The sequence below is a fragment of the Maylandia zebra genome, linkage group LG3, assembly GCF_041146795.1.
Source record: "Maylandia zebra isolate NMK-2024a linkage group LG3, Mzebra_GT3a, whole genome shotgun sequence".
Classification (NCBI taxonomy): Eukaryota; Metazoa; Chordata; class Actinopteri; order Cichliformes; family Cichlidae; genus Maylandia; species Maylandia zebra.
In genome coordinates, this window is record NC_135169.1 from 30,108,638 (window position 1) to 30,128,533 (window position 19,896).

The 19,896-nt window shown below is 43.4% G+C and overlaps 1 protein-coding gene across 1 annotated transcript; it reads right to left on the reverse strand.

Moving 5' to 3' along the window:
* Positions 1-9,365: 9,365 nt before the first annotated feature.
* LOC143416710 (tripartite motif-containing protein 16-like) lies at positions 9,366-18,015 on the reverse strand. Its single transcript, XM_076882194.1, has 7 exons — positions 17,856-18,015; positions 16,666-17,040; positions 16,494-16,589; positions 15,552-15,785; positions 9,772-9,934; positions 9,640-9,699; positions 9,366-9,556 (listed from the first exon to the last, which is right to left on the reverse strand). Exons 1-7 carry the CDS (start codon positions 17,865-17,867, stop codon positions 9,366-9,368), a joined length of 1,131 nt encoding a protein of 376 aa, XP_076738309.1. The 5' UTR covers positions 17,868-18,015.
* Positions 18,016-19,896: the final 1,881 nt, after the last annotated feature.

Here is a 19,896-nt window from a genome sequence, read left to right on the forward strand (position 1 = left end):
TCCAATCAAAGCCTCCTTCCTCTAATTAGCTGGAGATCCCCAAATTGACACCAGCCTGCAGTCTGTGTACCTAAGGGAATGGAAAACAAAAGGAGAGAGAAAGAAAACATACAGCCTGCAGACACGTAACAATGTTATTCTGCAAAATGTGCAGCAATTTAATTTATTTATTCTCTTTAGCTGACAGTTTGTGGAACCCAGGAAGACCGTATACCTGCTTCTCTACAGTTTCTGTGGACTCCAGCCTCTTCTATTCCATGTAAGGAGATTTTCTTTAAGGCAGGAGAAATTATCTCCACGAAAAGAAACAGGTTCGGCCATCGCACACTGGCAAGGCAAGTTTATTTATATAGCACAATTCAACAACAAGGTGATTCAAAGTGCTTTACAGAGACATTAAAAAACAAAAACAATAAAAAGCATGATTTAAAATTGATAAAAAAAACAGTAGATAAGATCAGAACAGTAGATAAAAGCAGTAGTTAAAATATAAGTTTTGAAATTTAAGCTTAAAAGTGTGGATTTGGTGCTTTATTCAAATGCAGCTGAGAACAGGTGAGTCTTCAACCTGGATTTAAATAAACTGAGTGTTTCAGCTGATCTGAGGCTTTCTGGGAGTTTGTTCCAGATATAAGGAGCATAAAAGCTGAATGCAGCTTCTCCGTGTCTGGTTCTGACTCTGGGAACTGATTAAAAAAAACGGATCCAGATGACCTGAGGGATCTGGAAGGTTCATACTGGGTCAGGAGGTCACTGATGTATTTTGGTCCTAAACCATTCAGAGCTTTATAGACCAGCATCAGAACTTTAAAGTCTATCCTCTGACGGCCAGGCAGCCAGTGTAAAGACCTCAGAGCTGGACTGATGTGGTCCACTTTTTTGGTCTTAGTGAGGACTCGAGCAGCAGAGTTCTGAATGAGCTGTAGTTGTCTGACTGATTTTTTTTTTTTTAGGTAGACCTGTAAAGATGCTGTTACAGTAGTCAAGCCTACTAAAGATGAATGCATGGACTAGTTTTCCAGCAAAACTAAGACTGACATTTTTCCACTGTCTGTATTCAGACATATGTCATTAAACACTTTGGTCAGAGCGGTTTCAGTGCTGTGGTTCTGTCTAAAACCTGACTGGAAGGCATCATAGCAGTTATTCTGTTTTAAGAAGTAATTGAGCTGTTGAGAAACTGCTTTTTCAATGATCTTACTTAAAAATGGGAGATTTGAGATCGGCCTGTAGTTGTTCATTTGTGTCTTGTCAAGATTGTCCTTTTTCAGTATAGGTTTGATTACAGCAGTTTTTAGTGATTCTGGAAACACACCTGATAATAAAGAAAAGTTGACGATCTGTAACAGGTCTGACTCCAAAGTCTTTGAGACCTTTTTGAAAAAACTTGCTGTTTAGATGTCCTGCCAACAAGAGGAGGAGTTCAGTTGACCTAAGATGTCCTCCAGGTCTTTGCTGTTAATAGGGTGAAACTGTTTGATGGTGTTTAAACAGTTTTTCAGTGGACACAGTACATATCCTGGATCTGCTGTTGATGTACCAATTGCTTGTCTAATCTTTTGGATTTTGTCTGTGAAGAATTTGGCAAAGTCATTGCAGGCCATGGTTGAATGAAGTGCAGCTGCCACTGACACAGGAGGGTTTGTTAGCCTGTCAACTGTAGAAAATAAGACCCGAGCATTATGACTGTTTTTGGTGATGATGTCAGAGAAGTAGGACCTCCTTGCATTCCTCAGTTGTAAATTATTATTATTATTATAATAATTAAATTATTATTGTGAAGTTTCTCTTTATAGATGTCATAATGAACCTGGAGGTTTTTCTCCATCTGCGCTCAGCTTTCCTACACTCTGTTTTTTTTTTGTTTTTTTGTTTTTTTTCATTTTTCACCAGTGTGGAGTTTCTCCATGGAGACTTTTTCCTTCCAGCGATAACCTTCACCTTAATGGGAGCAATAGTGTCCATTACATTTAACATTTTTGCATTGAAGCTATTGACGAGCTCATTGACTGAACCTCTGGACAGGTCAGGTGTTAATGGGAAGACCTGGTTAAAAATCAAATCACTTTTATTGTCACATCACATGTGCAGGTACATTGGTACAGCACATGCGAGTGAAATTCTTGTGTGCGAGCTTCACAAGCAACAGAGTTGTGCAAAATACAATAACATAAACAGGCAAAATATACGAATGGCTAAATCTGAAACTAATAAATATATGTACAATATATAATAGTATATGCAAAAAAAAAAAAAAAGAATTTCTGTGTGTGTGTGTGTGTGTGTGTGTGTGTGTGTGTGTACATATTTTATAATATATACAGAGTTTAGACATGTGCAAAACAGTGGCATTACTTTACAGTATGTAGTGCATAATGTTGAAGTTCCAGTAGTGGAGGTGAGGTGTCTATGACGGACGTGTTCAGCAGTCTGATGGCCTGATGGAAAAAGCTGTCTCTCAGTCTGCTGGTACGGGACCGGATGCTGCAGAACCTCCTTCCTGATGGAAGCAGTCTGAACAGTTTATGGCTGGGGTGACTGGAGTCCTTGATGATCCTCCCCGCTTTCCTCAGGCAGTGCTTCCTGTAGATGTCTTGGAGGGAGGGAAGCTCACCTCCAATTATCCGTTCAGAGCACCGCACTACTCGCTGGAGAGCTTTGCGGTTGTAGGCGGTGCTGTTGCCATACCAGGTGGTGATGCATCCAGTGAGGATGCTCTCAATGGCACAGTGATAGAAGGTCCTGAGGATGCGGGGGCTCATGCCGAATCTTTTCAGTCTCCTGAGAAAGAAGAGGCGCTGTTGCGCCTTCTTCACTGTTTTCTTTGTGTGTACTGACCACGTAAGATCCTCAGCCAGATGTACCCCAAGGAACCGGAAGCTGCTCACTCTCTCCACAGCAGCGCCGTTGATGGTGATGGGGGTGTGTACTTCTCTGCACCTCCGGAAGTCCACTATCAACTCCTTTGTCTTTGCGACGTTGAGGGTGAGATGGTTGTCTTGACACCAGTGGGTCAGGGCGCTGACCTCCTCCCTGTAAGCCGTCTCATCACCGTTGGTGATAAGACCCACCACTGTAGTGTCGTCCGCAAACTTCACAATGATGTTGGAGTTGTTAGTGGCTGTGCAGTCATAGTAAGTAAGTAAGTAAGTAAGTAAAATTTTATTTATATAGCACATTTCTAGATAGAAATCACAAAGTGCTTTACAAGATATAACAGATTAAAAGACAAAATACAAACAAAGTTAACAAAAAGCAATTTTAAAAAGATGTGTTTTTAGCTGTTTTTTAAAAGTAATCAATGAATCAGCGGATCGTAAGTCCTGAGGAAGGGAATTCCACAGTCTGGCGGCCACAGTAGCAAAAGCTCTAACACCCCTAGTTTTCAGTCTCGTATACTGAGTGACAAGTAGGCCCTGACTACTCGACCTCAGAGACCTACTAGGGGCATAGGGCTGTAAAAGTTCAATAATATATGGTGGTGCTTGTTGTCGAAGAGCCTTAAAAGTTAAAACCAAAATCTTAAAATGGACTCTAAATTCGACAGGAAGCCAATGTAACTGCATAAGCAACGGTGTTATATGTGAATATTTAGAAGCTTTCGTCAAAAGTCTTGCTGCAGCATTCTGAACGATCTGCAGACGCTCCAAAGAACCTTTGTTTAGACAAGTAAACAGGGAATTGCAATAGTCCAGTCGTGATGAGATAAAAGCATGAATAACAATCTCCAGTTCGGTATAGGATATTATAGAGCTCAATTTAGAAATATTTCTTAAATGATAAAAGCAAGACCGAACAAGAGATTTAACATGACTATCTAACGTAAGAGCAGGATCAAGGATAATCCCTAAGTTCCTGACATAGGTGTAGAGTGAGTACAGGAGAGGGCTCAGTACACACCCCTGTGGAGCACCAGTGTTCAGTGTGATGGGGGATGAGGTGATGCTGCCCAGTCTGACCACTTGGCGTCTGTCAGACAGGAAGCTAAGGATCCAGCTGCAGAGGGAGCTGCTCAGTCCTAGATCCTGCAGTTTCCTGTCCAGCTTTGAGGGAACGATGGTATTGAATGCTGAGCTGTAATCTACAAACAGTATTCTCACATACGTGTCTCTCTTCTCCAGGTGTGACAGGGCAGTATGTAGTGTCAGGGCTACGGCATCATCAGTGGACCTGTTGTGGCGGTATGCAAACTGTAGAGGGTCCAGTGAGTCGGGTAGTGCAGAGCGGATGAAGTCCCTGACCAGCTTCTCGAAGCATTTGCTTACGATGGGGGTCAGGGCTACAGGTCGCCAGTCGTTCAATGAGGAGATGGTGGAGGATTTGGGTACAGGGACGATGGTGGCCATTTTGAAGCAGGCTGGGACTACAGACAGAGAGAGGGAAAGGTTGAAGATGTGTGTGTGAACACTCCAGCCAGCTGAGCCGCGCATGACCTGAGGACGCGGCCGGGAATCCCGTCCGGACCAGTAGCTTTGCGTGCGTTCACCTTCCTGAAGCACTTCCGCACATCCTCCTCAGACACAGTGTGCGCACTGACGTCATCCGCGGTGCGCACACTGTCCGGTCTCGTGGTGTTCGCTGTGTCGAATCTAGCGTAGAATACGTTTAGATCCTCACACAGAGAGGCTGTGGTCTGCGGTGTGCTGGTTTTCCCTCTAAAGTCTGCGATCGTGTTTAGTCCCTGCCACATACTCCGAGGGTTGTCAAACTGTTGCTCCACCCTGTCCCTGTACTCACGTTTGGCTGCTTTGATCGTCTTCCGGAGTTGGTAATGTGCGTGTTTGTAGTCCGATGTGTTCGCGGAGGCAAAGGCGGTGCTCCGTGCCGCGCGAACATCTCCGTTAATCCAGGGTTTTTGATTTGGGAAGGATTTAGCTGTTCTGGATGGGACGACATCTTCCACGCATTTCCTGATAAATCCGCAGACTGAGTCTGTGTACTCATCAATGTCCCTAGCAGCCACGTGAAACATTTCCCAGTCCGCGTGATCAAAACAGTCCCGCAGCGTAGACTCCGATTGGTCCGTCCAACAGTGCACCGCCCTCCGGGTTGGAGCGTCCTGTTTCAGCTTCTGCCTGTAGGCGGGCAGGAGCAGGATGGAGCGGTGATCTGATTGGCCGAATGGGGCGCGGGGGAGGGCTTTGTACGCATCCCGGAAAGAGGTGTAGCAGTGGTCGAGTAGCCGGTCTCCACGAGTGTTAAAATGGATGTGTTGGTGGAGTTTGGGTGAGACTTTCTTCAGGTTTCCTTTATTAAAGTCTCCGGCTGTGATAAACGCTGCCTCTGGGTGTGCGGTTTCCTCGCTGCTGATCGCGCTGTACAGTTCCCTGAGTGCTCGGTCAGTGTCGGCTTGTGGGGGAATGTAAACAGCCGTAATAATCACTGCTGTAAATTCCCTCTGTAGCCAGAATGGCCGGCACTTAATCATCAGGTACTCCAGGTCCGGTGAGCAGAAGGATTTGACCGGGTGCACGTTCGCATAATCACACCAGCTGTTGTTGATCATGAAACACACACCACCGCCTCTGCTTTTCCCAGTAAGATCCTGTGACCTGTTCGCGCGATGCACGGAGAACCCCGGTAGTTGTATTGCGGAGTCCGGTACCTTGTCCGATAGCCAGGTTTCTGTGAGGCAGATCACGCAGCAGTCCCGCATCTCTCGCTGGAATGAGATCCGTGCCCGAAGCTCGCATAGCTTGTTCTCCAGAGACTGCACATTAGCCAGTAATAAACTGGGTAACGGTGGTCTGTTAGTGCGCCGTCTCAGTCGAACCAGAACGCCAGATCTTCTCCCTCTGCGTCCGCGTTTGCGGTCTCCAGGGCCAGAGAACAAAGGCGTCTCAGGTGAGATGAATGGGGGGTCTGCGAACGGAGGGTCCGTGTTGCAAAACTTGAACTCCGGAAAGTTATAAGAAAGACCGTCTTTTATGTCCAGTAAGGTTTGTCGGTCGTACACAAGGAGACATGTGCTAGTCGTGAAAAAATAAAGGAAAAGTAGAATTAAACACAGAAAACAGCTGTTGCTTGGGGAGCTCGCGACGAGGCTGCCATACTCGGCGCCATCTCTATGTAAAATCGCACTACTGTCTTCAGTTATACACCGTTTTGTGATCACTGCTGTTGATATATTTATGTGGGCTGAGATTTTACTTTCAAAGAAAACACAGTAATGATCAGACAGGCCCACATCAGACACAGTAACCTTTGAAATGCTCAGGCCCTTGGAGATCAGTAGGTCAAGAGTGTGTCCTCTATTATGTGTGGCCTCTGTTACATGCTGAGTCAGCCCAAAGTTGCCCAGAGTGTTACTCAGGTCTTTAGTCCCTTTGTCCTGAGGGTTGTCCACATGGATGTTAAAATCCCCAACAACAATTACACAGTCGAAATCAACACAGATCACAGACAGCAGTTCACTGAGGTCATTAAAAAAGTCTGTGCAGTATTTAGGAGGCATGTAAACATTAAGAAACACAACTTTGGATGGGGCCTTCAGCTGTAAAGCCACATATTCAAAAGACTGAAAACTTCCAGGAGATAGCTGCTTACATTGAAATGATTCATTAACCCTTTAAGACCTACCATAGAACCAAGTCCGCCAGAGCTGATATTATATTTTTACATGCTGTGGAGCCATTTTTGGGAGCATTTCAAGTTGCTATACATCAATACAACCATTATAGCCCAAATTTTAATAATATGTCTGCATTAAGTGCATAGTAATTACATAAATTGCAAAAAAGTGCAATAAACTACAAAAACATTTTAAATCATTTTTGTTTTTTTAACATATATTTCTAGTTAGAGAAATTTAAGAGGTTTATCTCTCAAAACTGTAAATACAAAAAAGTTGCACAAAATAGTTTCCTACCACAGGAAATTTATTTTGAGTGTCTTCATAGTTTTATTTTTGAAATACACCAATTTTTATATACTGCAGGAAAAACGAAAATAAATATTATAATGCCAATTTGCAAAAAAGCAGTATATGGATCAAAATAAACTATTTCCAGCACTGCAATAGAGTCCTAAGTCCTAAGCATCCCAGAAACTACACAGAAAGTCATAAAGTCAAAGATAACTTTTAAAAACACCGCACAAGGCGCACAAGTAAAAAACTAAATTTTCCGCAAAAATGACGTCACTTACGGTTTTGGGCAGGTCATGGCGGACATGCGATCGTTCACGCTTATGTCTGTTTCAATGTGCGAAGTGTTACGAACAGCTAATCGGATCGGCAAAGCGTGTTTCTGGAATATTATGTTTTTGTTCCTGCAAGCGCTTTTTATGCAATATTTGCAAAGCTATATGTGGAAGGAAATCGTGACCTAGGACAAGCTGATGGCTTAAGATGTAAATACAACTCCTCCGGTTTTATATGCAAAAAAAATTATTGCGCTAGCTTACGCGGTTCCGGTTCTACAGGGATTGAAAAATAGTTACGCAAAATGGAGCGTGCCTGCTCCGACCGGCTTTAAAGGGTTAAATAAGACAGCAACCCCTCCTCTCCTGCTCACCCTGGCCTCACTGATAAAACTGTAGTTAGGAGGGGTCGTCTCGATGAGAACAGCTCTACTGTTACTTTGGTCCAACCAAGTTTCAGTTAAAAACATAAAATCAAGGCTGTGCTCAGTGATTAAATTAAAATGTTTTCCCAGCTAAAGATCTAACGTTTAATGAAGCCAACTTGAGTGTTTTAGAGGTATTATTTGCCCCCTCGTGTTTGGGAGCAGTCTGTGGCACACAAGGTATGTTTACTATATTTAAAGGTCTTTTAGAGTGCCGCTCTCTGTGTTTTGACCAGGCCACATGTCTCCTTCTGTTACCTAAAAGTACAGAAATGTTAAAACCTTCTAGTAAACCGGGTCCCAGCTTCTCCTGGGAAAAGTCACCACTGCCATAATCCTCGCAGCCCGGACCCTTCACACATCAGACTGCAGAGACAGAGCATGAAGGTGGTAAGGAGGAACTAAGGGGGGCTTCGATTGCTCTGTTGAGGGCGGGGCTCGATGGCGAACCTTTGGTTGCTCTGGTGGGGGGCTTATGGGGGACAAAAAGGGATTGGGCCGGGGGGTAGATCTGAGCCCAGCATTGACCCGCTCCATCATCTCCTCAGTGAATTTCAGGTGTGGCGAGGAGGGAGAAAGGGAGGGGGAGGATGGTGATGGCCTGTCAGGGGTTTGGGGGACTGGAGAAGGTCGTGGTCCCTGGTCCTGGTCGTTGGTGTTGTTGAGAGAGTTGGAGACAAATGGGGACCCCTCTTCTTGCCTCTGATGTCTCTCCTTTCTGAGGCTCTTCCCAGGTGGGGGCAGATGGAGCTCCTCCTCAAGGTTTCTGCTGGGCTTTGTCTGTTCTTGGAGTACTGTTTGTTCCTCTTTATGAGATAACTCCTCGTTTATCTCAGCCTTGGCACCAAGCACAGATGGATGATGTATGGAATAAAACAAGTTGGAGGTGAAAAGTTTCACCCCTGACTTGTTAAAATTGAATCCATTTGCTTTAAACGGATGCCTGCGTTCCCAAAAAATATTAAAATTGTTGATAAAATGCACTGAGTGGTCAGTACATGCTGATATAAGCCATTTATTCAGTGTAAACAACCTGCTGAATCTCTCGTCTCCTCCTCTGACCGGCGGTACAGGTCCACTGATGAATACAGCTGCATTCAGAGAGTTTACAGTATTTAATAATCTTTCCCATCTTCTAGACTTTGGTCATAGTGCAATACAGCATCTCTGTACCTATAGCTGACTGCAAAGCTGACTTCATCTGAACCCATTCATCATTAGTACAATAAGCCCTATGTGCAGTATGTTGTCAACTTTATTTCCTTATGAAATCCCTCCCAAGCATTAAAGTAGTAAAATGGAACAACGACAATAAGGTACATGCAGTTGAAAAAGTGAATATAAACTCAATATTTTAAAAGAACAAACAAACAAAAAAAACTGTTAAGCATAGATTAATTAGAGCAACAAAATCTTACAATTCCAATGTCCTTTGTCACAGTGGGGCACCTGGTACGTCTATCCACATCCAAACAGTGCGAGTCATTCAGCATTTAGCAAATAAGTGTCAAACAAATTCAATGAGCTCACAGGTTTCTACACTGCTTATTTTAGGTCTTGAAAGACATTAATCAACATGGTAGAGGTGAAAAAGTTGGCATCACAACTTCTTCACTTCTGCATAACAGCCAGAGCTTCCTTCCTTCAGCCCAAGGCCAGGATAGAGAGGCTGAGTGAATACTGTGCACACTTTGTGAAGCAGAGTCATGGTGTCAGAGATGCTGTAAAACGACAGAGTACCTGATCTGTAATCCAGGTACACGCCAATCTGAGAGGTACGAGGACCTGACACCGCCTTGGCTACTGAGTTATGTCTGAAAGTGTAACCGTCTGTAGAGCACTCCAAACTCCAGGACTTGTCATTCTTCCCAAATTCTGAGTCGAAGATGAATGAAAATGCTCATAGTAGCCACTCGTCACTCGTTGAGAATTTTGTAAAAGGTCCAAGTATTTGTTGACTGAGTTGGGATCCACTGTTAGAGGACAGTGATCTGATGGACAAGCAAACCAAGAATATCATCAGCCTTCTAGTATTTAGTAAGTGATTACTGCTTTGATATACTGATATACTTACAGCACAAAAACTCTTCTCTGGTCTTTGGCACAGGTGGCAGCACAACTTTTATACCAAAAACTGATAGGAACAAAATAAATGAATAATACTGGATTAAGTGGAATCAAGTGGATGGATATTTCTCTCAGGTACCTGTTGCAGAGATCTTGGGCCATGTGGTCTCCAGAAGCTTCTTCATGTCATCTCTCAGCTGAGTCAGACATTCGGTCATGGTTTCCACCGAATGTTTAGGACGAATAACAGCGCCTGTTGGCAAGTCTGGAGATTCACATGAGATGGAGAGAGACTGGAAGAGCTGGAAAAACAAACAAACAAAAAGAAGAACAAAAGTTAGGTTTAAATTTAATGTTTGAACATATATTTAAAAAAATAAATAAAATAAAATGTTATGTTATATGTAACTATAAGGAAAAAGAAAAAAAATCCCAGTAGGATGTGTGCAAAGTTTCAGCTCCCTGCTTTTCTCAAAGAAGTATTTCTACAATAGATCTAGTTTTTCAAGACTTGTTCCAATATGGCTCCATCAGTATCGGCCGCTTGCCCCTCCCTTTCTTCCCTCCCCATCCTCAGCTGCCTCCCTATTCCCGCTCTACTACACCCACCCACACACGCAGGGCTTGGGGTGCAGGTATGTCATGTTGAGGCCAGTAGTAAAACATATGTTATTTTATGACCAGTAGTCAATGTAGTTGAATTATGATAACAGCTGTAGGACACATATTATCCTTTAGTTTAGAAGGTGTGCTGTGTATGTAGTTTAGTCCTTATTATACTCTTGAGTAAAAGAACATAATCATTTTGTAGTTCATTAGATAAAGTGTCCATCACTCTGTATCCTTGATCGGCTGTGAATGTCTTACACTGTTTTCTTGACATGTTTTATTGTTGAATCATAAAAGAAGGTTGCAAGCAGGAGACTTGGTGTCTAGGGAGAAGAGATAAACCACATTCCATACCCCCACCTTACAGAAGAGCAGAAAGACAGGGAGCCGAGGTCATAACTTAGGCGCCGTAAGAGAGAAAGAATGTGAATGTTTAGGCTTTTACGACTAGGTGGGGGCCACTAGAGACTATGAGAGGCTGTGTAACCCGTCACCATTTTGAGACTCGCTGTGACCCTCTGCAGGCAGGTCTCCCCATCATGATGGTTCTAATGCTCATAAGTATTGAATTGTATGGAAATAAATGATTGTTGATTGAGCATTTATACACAGAGTACTGTCCTTCCTTCAGCCCAAAGATTAAAAGAATTGGGAGATTTCAACAGTCACCAGGGTGCAGGGGAGGCACTCCCCCTCTGTCCCCTTTTGGCCGCCTGTGCCTCAATTTTATTCTGCAACCTAGACATCCACATTACTCACACTCTCACATAACACATACAGTGGGGCAAAAAAGTATTTAGTCAGCCACCGATTGTGCAAGTTCCCCCACTTAAAATGATGACAGAGGTCAGTAATTTGCACCAGAGGTACACTTCAACTGTGAGAGACAGAATGTGAAAAAAAAATCCATGAATCCACATGGTAGGATTTGTAAAGAATTTATTCGTAAATTAGGGTGGAAAATAAGTATTTGGTCAATAACAAAAATACCACTCAATACTTTGTAACATAACCTTTGTTGGCAATAACAGAGGTCAAACGTTTACTATAGGTCTTTACCAGGTTTGCACACACAGTAGCTGGTATTTTGGCCCATTCCTCCATGCAGATCTTCTCGAGAGCAGTGATGTTTTGGGGCTGTCGCCGAGCAAAACGGACTTTCAACTCCCGCCACAGATTTTCTATGGGGTTGAGGTCTGGAGACTGGCTAGGCCACTCCAGGACTTTCAAATGCTTCTTACGGAGCCACTCCTTTGTTGCCCGGGCGGTGTGTTTTGGATCATTGTCATGTTGGAAGACCCAGCCTCGTTTCATCTTCAAAGTTCTCACTGATGGAAGGAGGTTTTGGCTCAAAATCTCACGATACATGGCCCCATTCATTCTGTCCTTAACACGGATCAGTCGTCCACCCCCATGCTTCACAGTAGGTATGGTGTTCTTGGGATGCAACTCAGTATTCTTCGTCCTCCAAACACGACGAGTTGAGTTTATACCAAAAAGTTCTACTTTGGTTTCATCTGACCACATGACATTCTCCCAATCCTCTGCTGTATCATCCATGTGCTCTCTGGCAAACTTCAGACGGGCCTGGACATGCACTGGCTTCAGCAGCGGAACACGTCTGGCACTGCGGGATTTGATTCCCTGCCGTTGTAGTGTGTTACTGATGGTGACCTTTGTTACTTTGGTCCCAGCTCTCTGCAGGTCATTCACCAGGTCCCCCCGTGTGGTTCTGGGATCTTTGCTCACCGTTCTCATGATCATTTTGACCCCACGGGATGAGATCTTGCGTGGAGCCCCAGATGGTGGGAGATTATCAGTGGTCTTGTATGTCTTCCATTTTCTGATGATTGCTCCCACAGTTGATTTTTTCACACCAAGCTGCTTGCCTATTGTAGATTCACTCTTCCCAGTCTGGTGCAGGTCTACAATACTTTTCCTGGTGTCCTTCGAAAGCTCTTTGGTCTTGGCCATGGCGGCGTTTGGAGTCTGACTGTTTGAGGCTGTGGACAGGTGTCTTTTATACAGATGATGAGTTCAAACAGGTGCCATTCATACAGGTAACGAGTGGGGGACAGAAAAGCGTCTTACAGAAGACGTTACAGGTCTGTGAGAGCCAGAGATTTTCCATGTTTGAGGTGACCAAATACTTATTTTCCACCCTAATTTACGAATAAATTCTTTACAAATCCTACCATGTGGATTCATGTTTTTTTTTTTTTCACATTCTGTCTCTCACAGTTGAAGTGTACCTCTGGTGCAAATTACTGACCTCTGTCATCATTTTAAGTGGGGGAACTTGCACAATCGGTGGCTGACTAAATACTTTTTTGCCCCACTGTACATATAGGGCCTTGGGGGTGGGCATGTTTTACAGCATCCAGAGGATGGTCGGTGTATTCCAACCCACCTCTGGCGCTGGTGCCCTACCCTCAATTTTAAATGCATATAGACACTAAGGGTTTTCGGGAGGAGCCATGCTGCTCTCTGAGAGGAAGCAAGTACCATGCTCTCCTGTGTTTTAAATGCACTTTAGAACAGCACACAGCAACACTACATATGAGCGGGCGTAGGGAGGTTTGGGGTCTTCACTCACCCCGGTTCTGTTAGCCGTCTTTGCTGGGGGGCTGGGAGGAGGTGCTGGCCGTCAGATTGGGGTCTGGGATGCGGGGCCTCCCTGCTACTGCAGATAAGGAGGTGGTCCGCTTGCCTCCACCCCAGAGGTTACATCGGTTACATTTCCTGGGTCTAGGTGCGGCTTGCCCCTCTGGGGGCGGGGGTACCTGGACCTGGGATATAGAGTATGTTTGGGGAGTGTGACTGTCTGTGCAGTGTCTATTTGTGTCTGTCTACACGTTGGGTGAGTGCCGAGTATTTGGTTGTGTATATGGGGGTGGGAATGCACGTTTGTGTCCGCGTGCGCCTGTTTGTCTGTGTCTAGATGTCAGGTTGGGTCTTAGACTCGACCTCTCTGGGTACATCTCAGGCCCTCCAAAGTACGGAGGCCTATCTCCCCTCACCACACTCCCTGCCGGTGGCTGATGCCCTCAGACGTTGGTGTGTTGGTGGTTCTTGTCGACTGGGGCTGGGCGCTCATATATGTACCGGCTCACTCCTGGTGGCCGATTGGCGGGGCCTGGCGCCTGTGGTCCGGCTGGGCCCCTTCCGGGGGGTGGGGTGCCCTCAGGCCTCTGGGCCTGAAGCTCGGTCCTCTCTGGCACAGCTGGCCACTGCAACCCCCTCTGGCCTCTGCTCCATAGCTGCGGGGTGACCTCTCGTTTGGGGCTCTACTCAGCTCTTCCCAGGAGGGTGGCACGGTTCCCCCCCTTTGGTGGTCCTCCTCGGGTCCTCATACTCTGGGGCCTCTGGATATCTGGGGCCTGGATCTCCTCCATACCTACTTCATGCCCTGGGGGACGGGGCTATGGCTCCCCACACTCCCTAGCAGATCGTTACATGGAGAAACCTTTGGAATACAAGCATGCTAATCCACACAGGTGTACACACGGGTGTTCACAGACGCGGACTACACCTTTCTTGACTGCTGCCTCAAAGCACATTGTGCACTGTCAGTCTTGTGTGCTGCACAATATCGTTTAATATTTAGAATCTACTGTTATCTACTGCTAGCTAGTTTATTGTGATGGTGCTGTATTTATTATGTTGCTCTTGTTTTTTTGTTTTTTGTTTTTTTTCTCCATACAGGTGATCCAGGTGTTTTGTTTGTTTTTCTTTCTTTCTTCCCCCCTTTCTCACCGTCTCTTCTCCCCTCTGGTTTTCTTTCTCTCCCTCTCTTTCTTTCATTCTTTCTCCCTGTCCTATCCCCCAGTCATGTCTGTCTCGTTTGTAGCAACCAAAAATAAAATAAATACATAATTATAATAAAGGTCAATCAAATGGACCAATATGGCAAGGCCATGATGATCCACTTGGTAAAATAAATCCGCTTGGCATCTTTCTTGGTCTTAAGACAACAATTCTAATGGCTAAAGATCCAAACGGGACAAAAAAAAAAAGTATCGGCTCTCAGGCTACGTCTACATGTACCCGGGTATTTTTGAAAACGCAGATTTTTCTATGCTTTGCACCTTTCGTCCACACGTAAATGGCATTTTCGGTCACTGAATGGTAAATGGTAAATGGCCTGCATTTGTATCGCGCTTTACTCAGTCCCTAAGGACCCCAAAGCGCTTTACACTACATTCAGTCATTCACCCATTCACACACACATTCACACACTGGCAATGGCAAGCTATATTGTAGCCACAGCTGCCCTGGGGCGCACTGACAGAGGCTGAGTTTTTTTTTAAAAACTCCTGCCAGGGTGGAGATTATCGAAAACTCAGTTTTTGCGTTTACATGTGGACGAGGAAAACGGAGAAAATGCACCGCCAAAGGTGTGTGCCACGCTTTTGTTTCTGTGAAATGAATTTCTACAATGGCGAACTTTAACAGTAAATGTATTTTGTCTATTTTAATCACTGCAGTGTTTAAATGCTTACATATACACACAGTTCCTGTCCCTCCACACAGGACTCAGTTCTGCTTCTATGTGCCATCTTTTTTTACTCTTTCCCACAGAGGCTTCTAGACTTCTGATTGGCCAACATTTCTACATGGCTAGGAATATATCGCCACCTGTTGCTTTGGCATGTTCCTAGCAGCTTTTCCTTCGTATTTGGCGTTTACATGTTGATGGGATTTAAAAAAAAAAAAAAAAACGAAAACTGAAAATTTCTGTTGTCAAAAATACCCGTGGACGTAGGCCTCAGGGGGCGTAGCTCAAGTTAACAGAACGGTGGATACATGACGTTCCTATAAAGGACAGTAGAGTCAAACCAGTGTGGTAATCAGATGGTGCACCATATACAAAATTTATATCCTCCCTCTCATTTTTTCAATGTAAATGCTCATATTCATTGATGAACATTTGCTGCACAGCAACACATTTTAAATCAAATTTATGCATCCTCATAAACTCCCCAGCAAGAAGTTACAATGTTGGCTCAAACTGCATGTTTCACATTAGGTTTCTCTTTCACTCTGACTTTTCTTTGCTCGGGTGGGAAGCTTTGATGGCCTTACATGAAATGAGCGCTACAAAACGTAGCAATTAACAAAATAGTGCAGTGTTTATGTCTTCATGAGGTAATGTTTAAACAGGTTTTCCTCTACAACCATTTGAGCTTTTACAGCTCCAGATGTGACTTTTTGGTTATAAAACACTGAATTAAATATAGAGTCTAAATGGTGACAGAATTTTAGAAAGAAACATGAGTTGGCCTACAACACAAAAGACACATTTCCTACCTGAATGAAATGAATGTGATCTTCTGTATGAGAAAGCTGTTCCAGGTCAGCGTCTCTTTTCTTCAGCCTGACGATTTCCTCCTCCAGCTGCAGCTGCAGAGCCTCTGCCCGAACAACTGCAAGTTTCTCTCGAGCCTCAATCAGCTGCTTTATTAAAGTACGTTGCTTTTGTATGGAGGAGATCAGCTCATCAAAGAGCTTGTCTTTGGACTTCATTGCAGTCTGAAAACAAATCTGTTTTATACAAAGAAGGTTTAGATTAGGAAAAAAATACTTTTTGGAGGCGAATTTAGAAAACTGCGGCAAAATTCATAAACCAATATAAAGAAAATAAAATGTAGCCACTGCATTTAGTAAATATGTAATAGTTAGTGTCTCATTGATGGATTTTAATTTCTGATTTTTACTCCAAGTGTTTTCTGGAGAGCTTTATTTTTACTCATGTTGTCCTCATTAGCTCCTTTAAGTGACCAATTAGGTTTGTTGTTAAAAATGTGTTTGTCGTGGTTCATCTGCAGTTTACTTTGCATCTTGACTCACTGTGAAAAGTTTCCATGTAAACAATATCTCAAAGTGTACATGTGCCTGTTGCACACAGATGAAATGGGCCACAGTCAGCCAATTCCATTTGCTGACTGAGTCTCTCGTATTAGGTACATTGAAAATACAGGATTAAAGCCTGTTAATGCTCTTAATAGGAAAAAAAACCAACAAAAAACTGTATAACTCATATGAATCATCTCTGTATGATTGTAGGGTCTTCATGTTACGGTATAAAGCACATTAAGGAGGCAGTTATTCTTATAATAGCTGTATTAATCTGAAAGCAGTAGTTGGATTTTAACCAAGTAATTTATGAGTTTACACTACCACAAAGCACAACATGTACTAGACAGCACTGTGGTCAGTAGAGATATTTGGTTTCTAGTCTTATTTCCACACCTTGAAGTCCTTCACAGCTTGGACCAGCTCATTCAGCTCTTTTTGTCTCTCCTGGGATTTCCGCTTAAATGCACAGTGACTCAGAAAAAGCCGTCCCTGCAAGAAGAAACCGCAGGATCAGAGAAAAATTAAAACACTCCAGATTCATTTTGTTTTTTTTATTGATCTTTACCTGCTCAGCAGCTCTTTCTGCTGCAGCTGACACTGTTGAGTGGCGCCAGTGATCGTCCATGGTGCACAAATAGCAGATACATCTTTGATCAGTCTTACAGTAAACCTCCATCAGCTTGTTGTGCTTTGTGCACATTTTTTCCTTAAGTGGCACTGTAGCAGACACCAGCTGGTGAAGCTTCAGCACAGGAAAACTGTGGTGAGGCTCAAGATGAGCAGGACAGTACGATGCCAAGCAGGTCAGGCAAGACATGGTGGCTTTGTTTCTTTTGGTCCCACAACAGAAATCACAGGCAATGTCTGTTGGTCCTGCAGGAGCAAGAGAAGAAGCTGGACGGGCCTGTTGGGTTACTGTCCTCTTCAGCTTCTCTACAACCTACAGTGATCAAATAAAAGCGGTCAAAGGTTTTGCACGACAAACAGAATCAAAATAGAACGGAAAGAGGATGAAGTCAGCAAAAGCATCCCAATTGTGTATTTTCTTTAAACTGTAGAAAATGCAATAAAAACAACAGTGGGCTTGGTAATCACCTACAAGAAATTCTAATGTCATGCCAAAATAAATAAGAAATTATACTCCTGGGACTCTGTAATTTAAATACAATTAAATGTGGCATGGTTATTCGTGCCAGACGTGCTGGTGTCAGTCTTTCCGAAAATGCTAATCTACTGGGACTGATACCTACACACGATGTCAGGTTACTGGTGTAGGTGTAGTGGTGTTGGGGATACTTTCATGACACACCACGTGTCCTTTGGTAACAAATGAGCTTATCTGAGTATTGCTGCTGATCATGGCACAAAGCTAAACATCACCTTAAACTGCAGCAGACAAATCTGCAGCAACTGTGTCACGTCACTTTGAACCAAAACACTGAGGAATGTTTCCAGCACCTTGCTGAATCTGTGCCACGAAGAATTACAACAGTTTTGAAGAAAGAAGCTGGTCAAACACGGCACTGGCCACGTGACCGGTAGATGTAAATGTGTATTTAATCAACAGAAAAGCCCGAAGAAACACATTTTGTCAATTAAATCACACAAAAATAGCATCAACAATGAAAAAACAAAACAAAACAACAACAAAAAAACAAAAACAAAAAAAACCCCAACAACAACAACTCATATTTCAAATTCAGTTGCTACTTTTAAAAAACAACAAAACAAAAAACAGCACGGTGGATGCATCACCTCAGCCAGCATGGTGTTCCTCCTGAGGACAGGGCTTGGGCTGAAGGCCTCCCTACACTGAGGACAGCTGTACGTTCCCTTCTCTTTTTCCTGGTTCCAGCATCCCTCGATACAGCTTCTGCAGTAAGTGTGTCCACACTGGATGGTGACGGGATCTTTGAGTAGGTCCAGACATCAGGGCCGGATCTAGAAAATATCGATATTTTAGTAATTTAGGGTAAATTTGTAGGTTATCATTAACAGGAACAGAGTGCAAATAAACTATATCATTTGGATTGTCTACATTGGAAGGAACTACTTATTCTTCCGCCTGTCATAGTCATGTGCGAAGTACGTCTGTATAAATGTGTCCAGCCCCTTGTTGTGCACACTCACAACAATGGCTGAGCGTAAATCGAGTCATGTGCACACGTATTTTACTTCCACAAACGGTTGAGACATAGTTCGCAATACATGTGGCAAGAAAGTGAGGTGTTGTGGCAACACTACTAACCTCATCAAGCACTTCAGAGTAAATCATATCACAGAATATGACAAGCTTATGTTGAGCCGAACTGAAGAGGAGGAGTAGACAGAGACAGGTGCTGCTAGGGCGAGACAGACGTCTCTCACAGAGTCCTTTAGTGCTGCAGGCAGGCAAGGTGTTCAAATAGCGCACAACTTCAGTTTTCTTATTTCTATATGATAACTGTGCTTTAATAAGCGATAAGAACAAGTAATCCAATGTCCTGTAATCATTATGACACTATAATTTGAGATACAATAACTGAAATACGTTTTTGTACAAAGTATCGGTATCGGATCAGTATCGTCGATACCACCCTGAATTTTACTTGGTATCGGATCGGAAAGGAAATCAGGGGTATCGCACATCACTACTTGCCACCCCAAGTGCCACCCCAGTTTTGCATATGACAGTGTTGTTTATTAAAATAAGATAGTTTGAGCGTAGATACAGTCAATACTGAATATAAATGCTAAAACTGAATATATTGCATAGTGTCCCCCCCCCATTAAAAAAAATGGTTCAGCCCATAGCAGGACCCAAGCAATGCTTATGATTGTGCCAGAGCACATTTTGAACAACACCATGGGAATTTCGCTTTTTACACAGGTGGTTGGATGTTACACTCTGGACATGGAAGGAAGGTGAGTGTTATTAATCCTCTGTGGTCCACAGACACGCTGCACCTCCAAATCACATGACTGATGTAAGCTGACATAGCAACAAGCTGCAGCCACGCTGACTCTATTTCAGCCCACATTGAAAGTTCGGACTTCAAAGTTTTTACATTTTAATTACAGGCCAGTAAATCCAGAGTTATGATAATATATATATAAGCCACGCTTTTTTCTAAATACTGTCATCACGTTTGTGTGTGTGTGTGTTTTTTAAGCGTTTTGTAAGGACAGCGCAAAAACAGTAAAGAAAGAAAAAAAGCCACCTCTTTCTTATTGGTGGAAAAATGTACCATGTTGACCAATTAAAAAAAATAAGTCAACACGTGGGATTTGGTTGTTTAGGAAGAGGGGAGAGTTTGGGGAGTGACGGTAACGGCAGCAAAACAGAGCGAGCGAGCGAGAGAGAGAGAGTTTTTAGATGTGGGAGATTTGTGAAGTTTAGTGTGGAGTGTTTACTTAGTGTGTTGTGTTGTGTTGTGTAGTTGTTCTGTTGTGTAGTCGTTGTTTTGTTTTGTGTGTCAGTGAGAGCACTGATGAATGTCACAAAGGCACATTTGCACCGTAAACACTGAGTAGAAAACCAGCGTAGTGATACACCTCCTGTTGTCAGGCCTGCAGGTTTATCCCTGTGCTGCTCTGTCTTTTGGTGGAAAACCATTTTTTTTACTGGCACATATAATTTGTGGGGCATCTTAATGCGACACCTGATTGTTCTCTCATTTTAGTTTTAGTAATATTTTTAAATTCTTATACAAAATGAAAAAAAACAGCAGGTGTATTGGCTGCATTTTTAGATAAATAATTGTATATGTTTACAAAATGTACAATTTATATTTGCACATTAAGTTATAAAAATTTA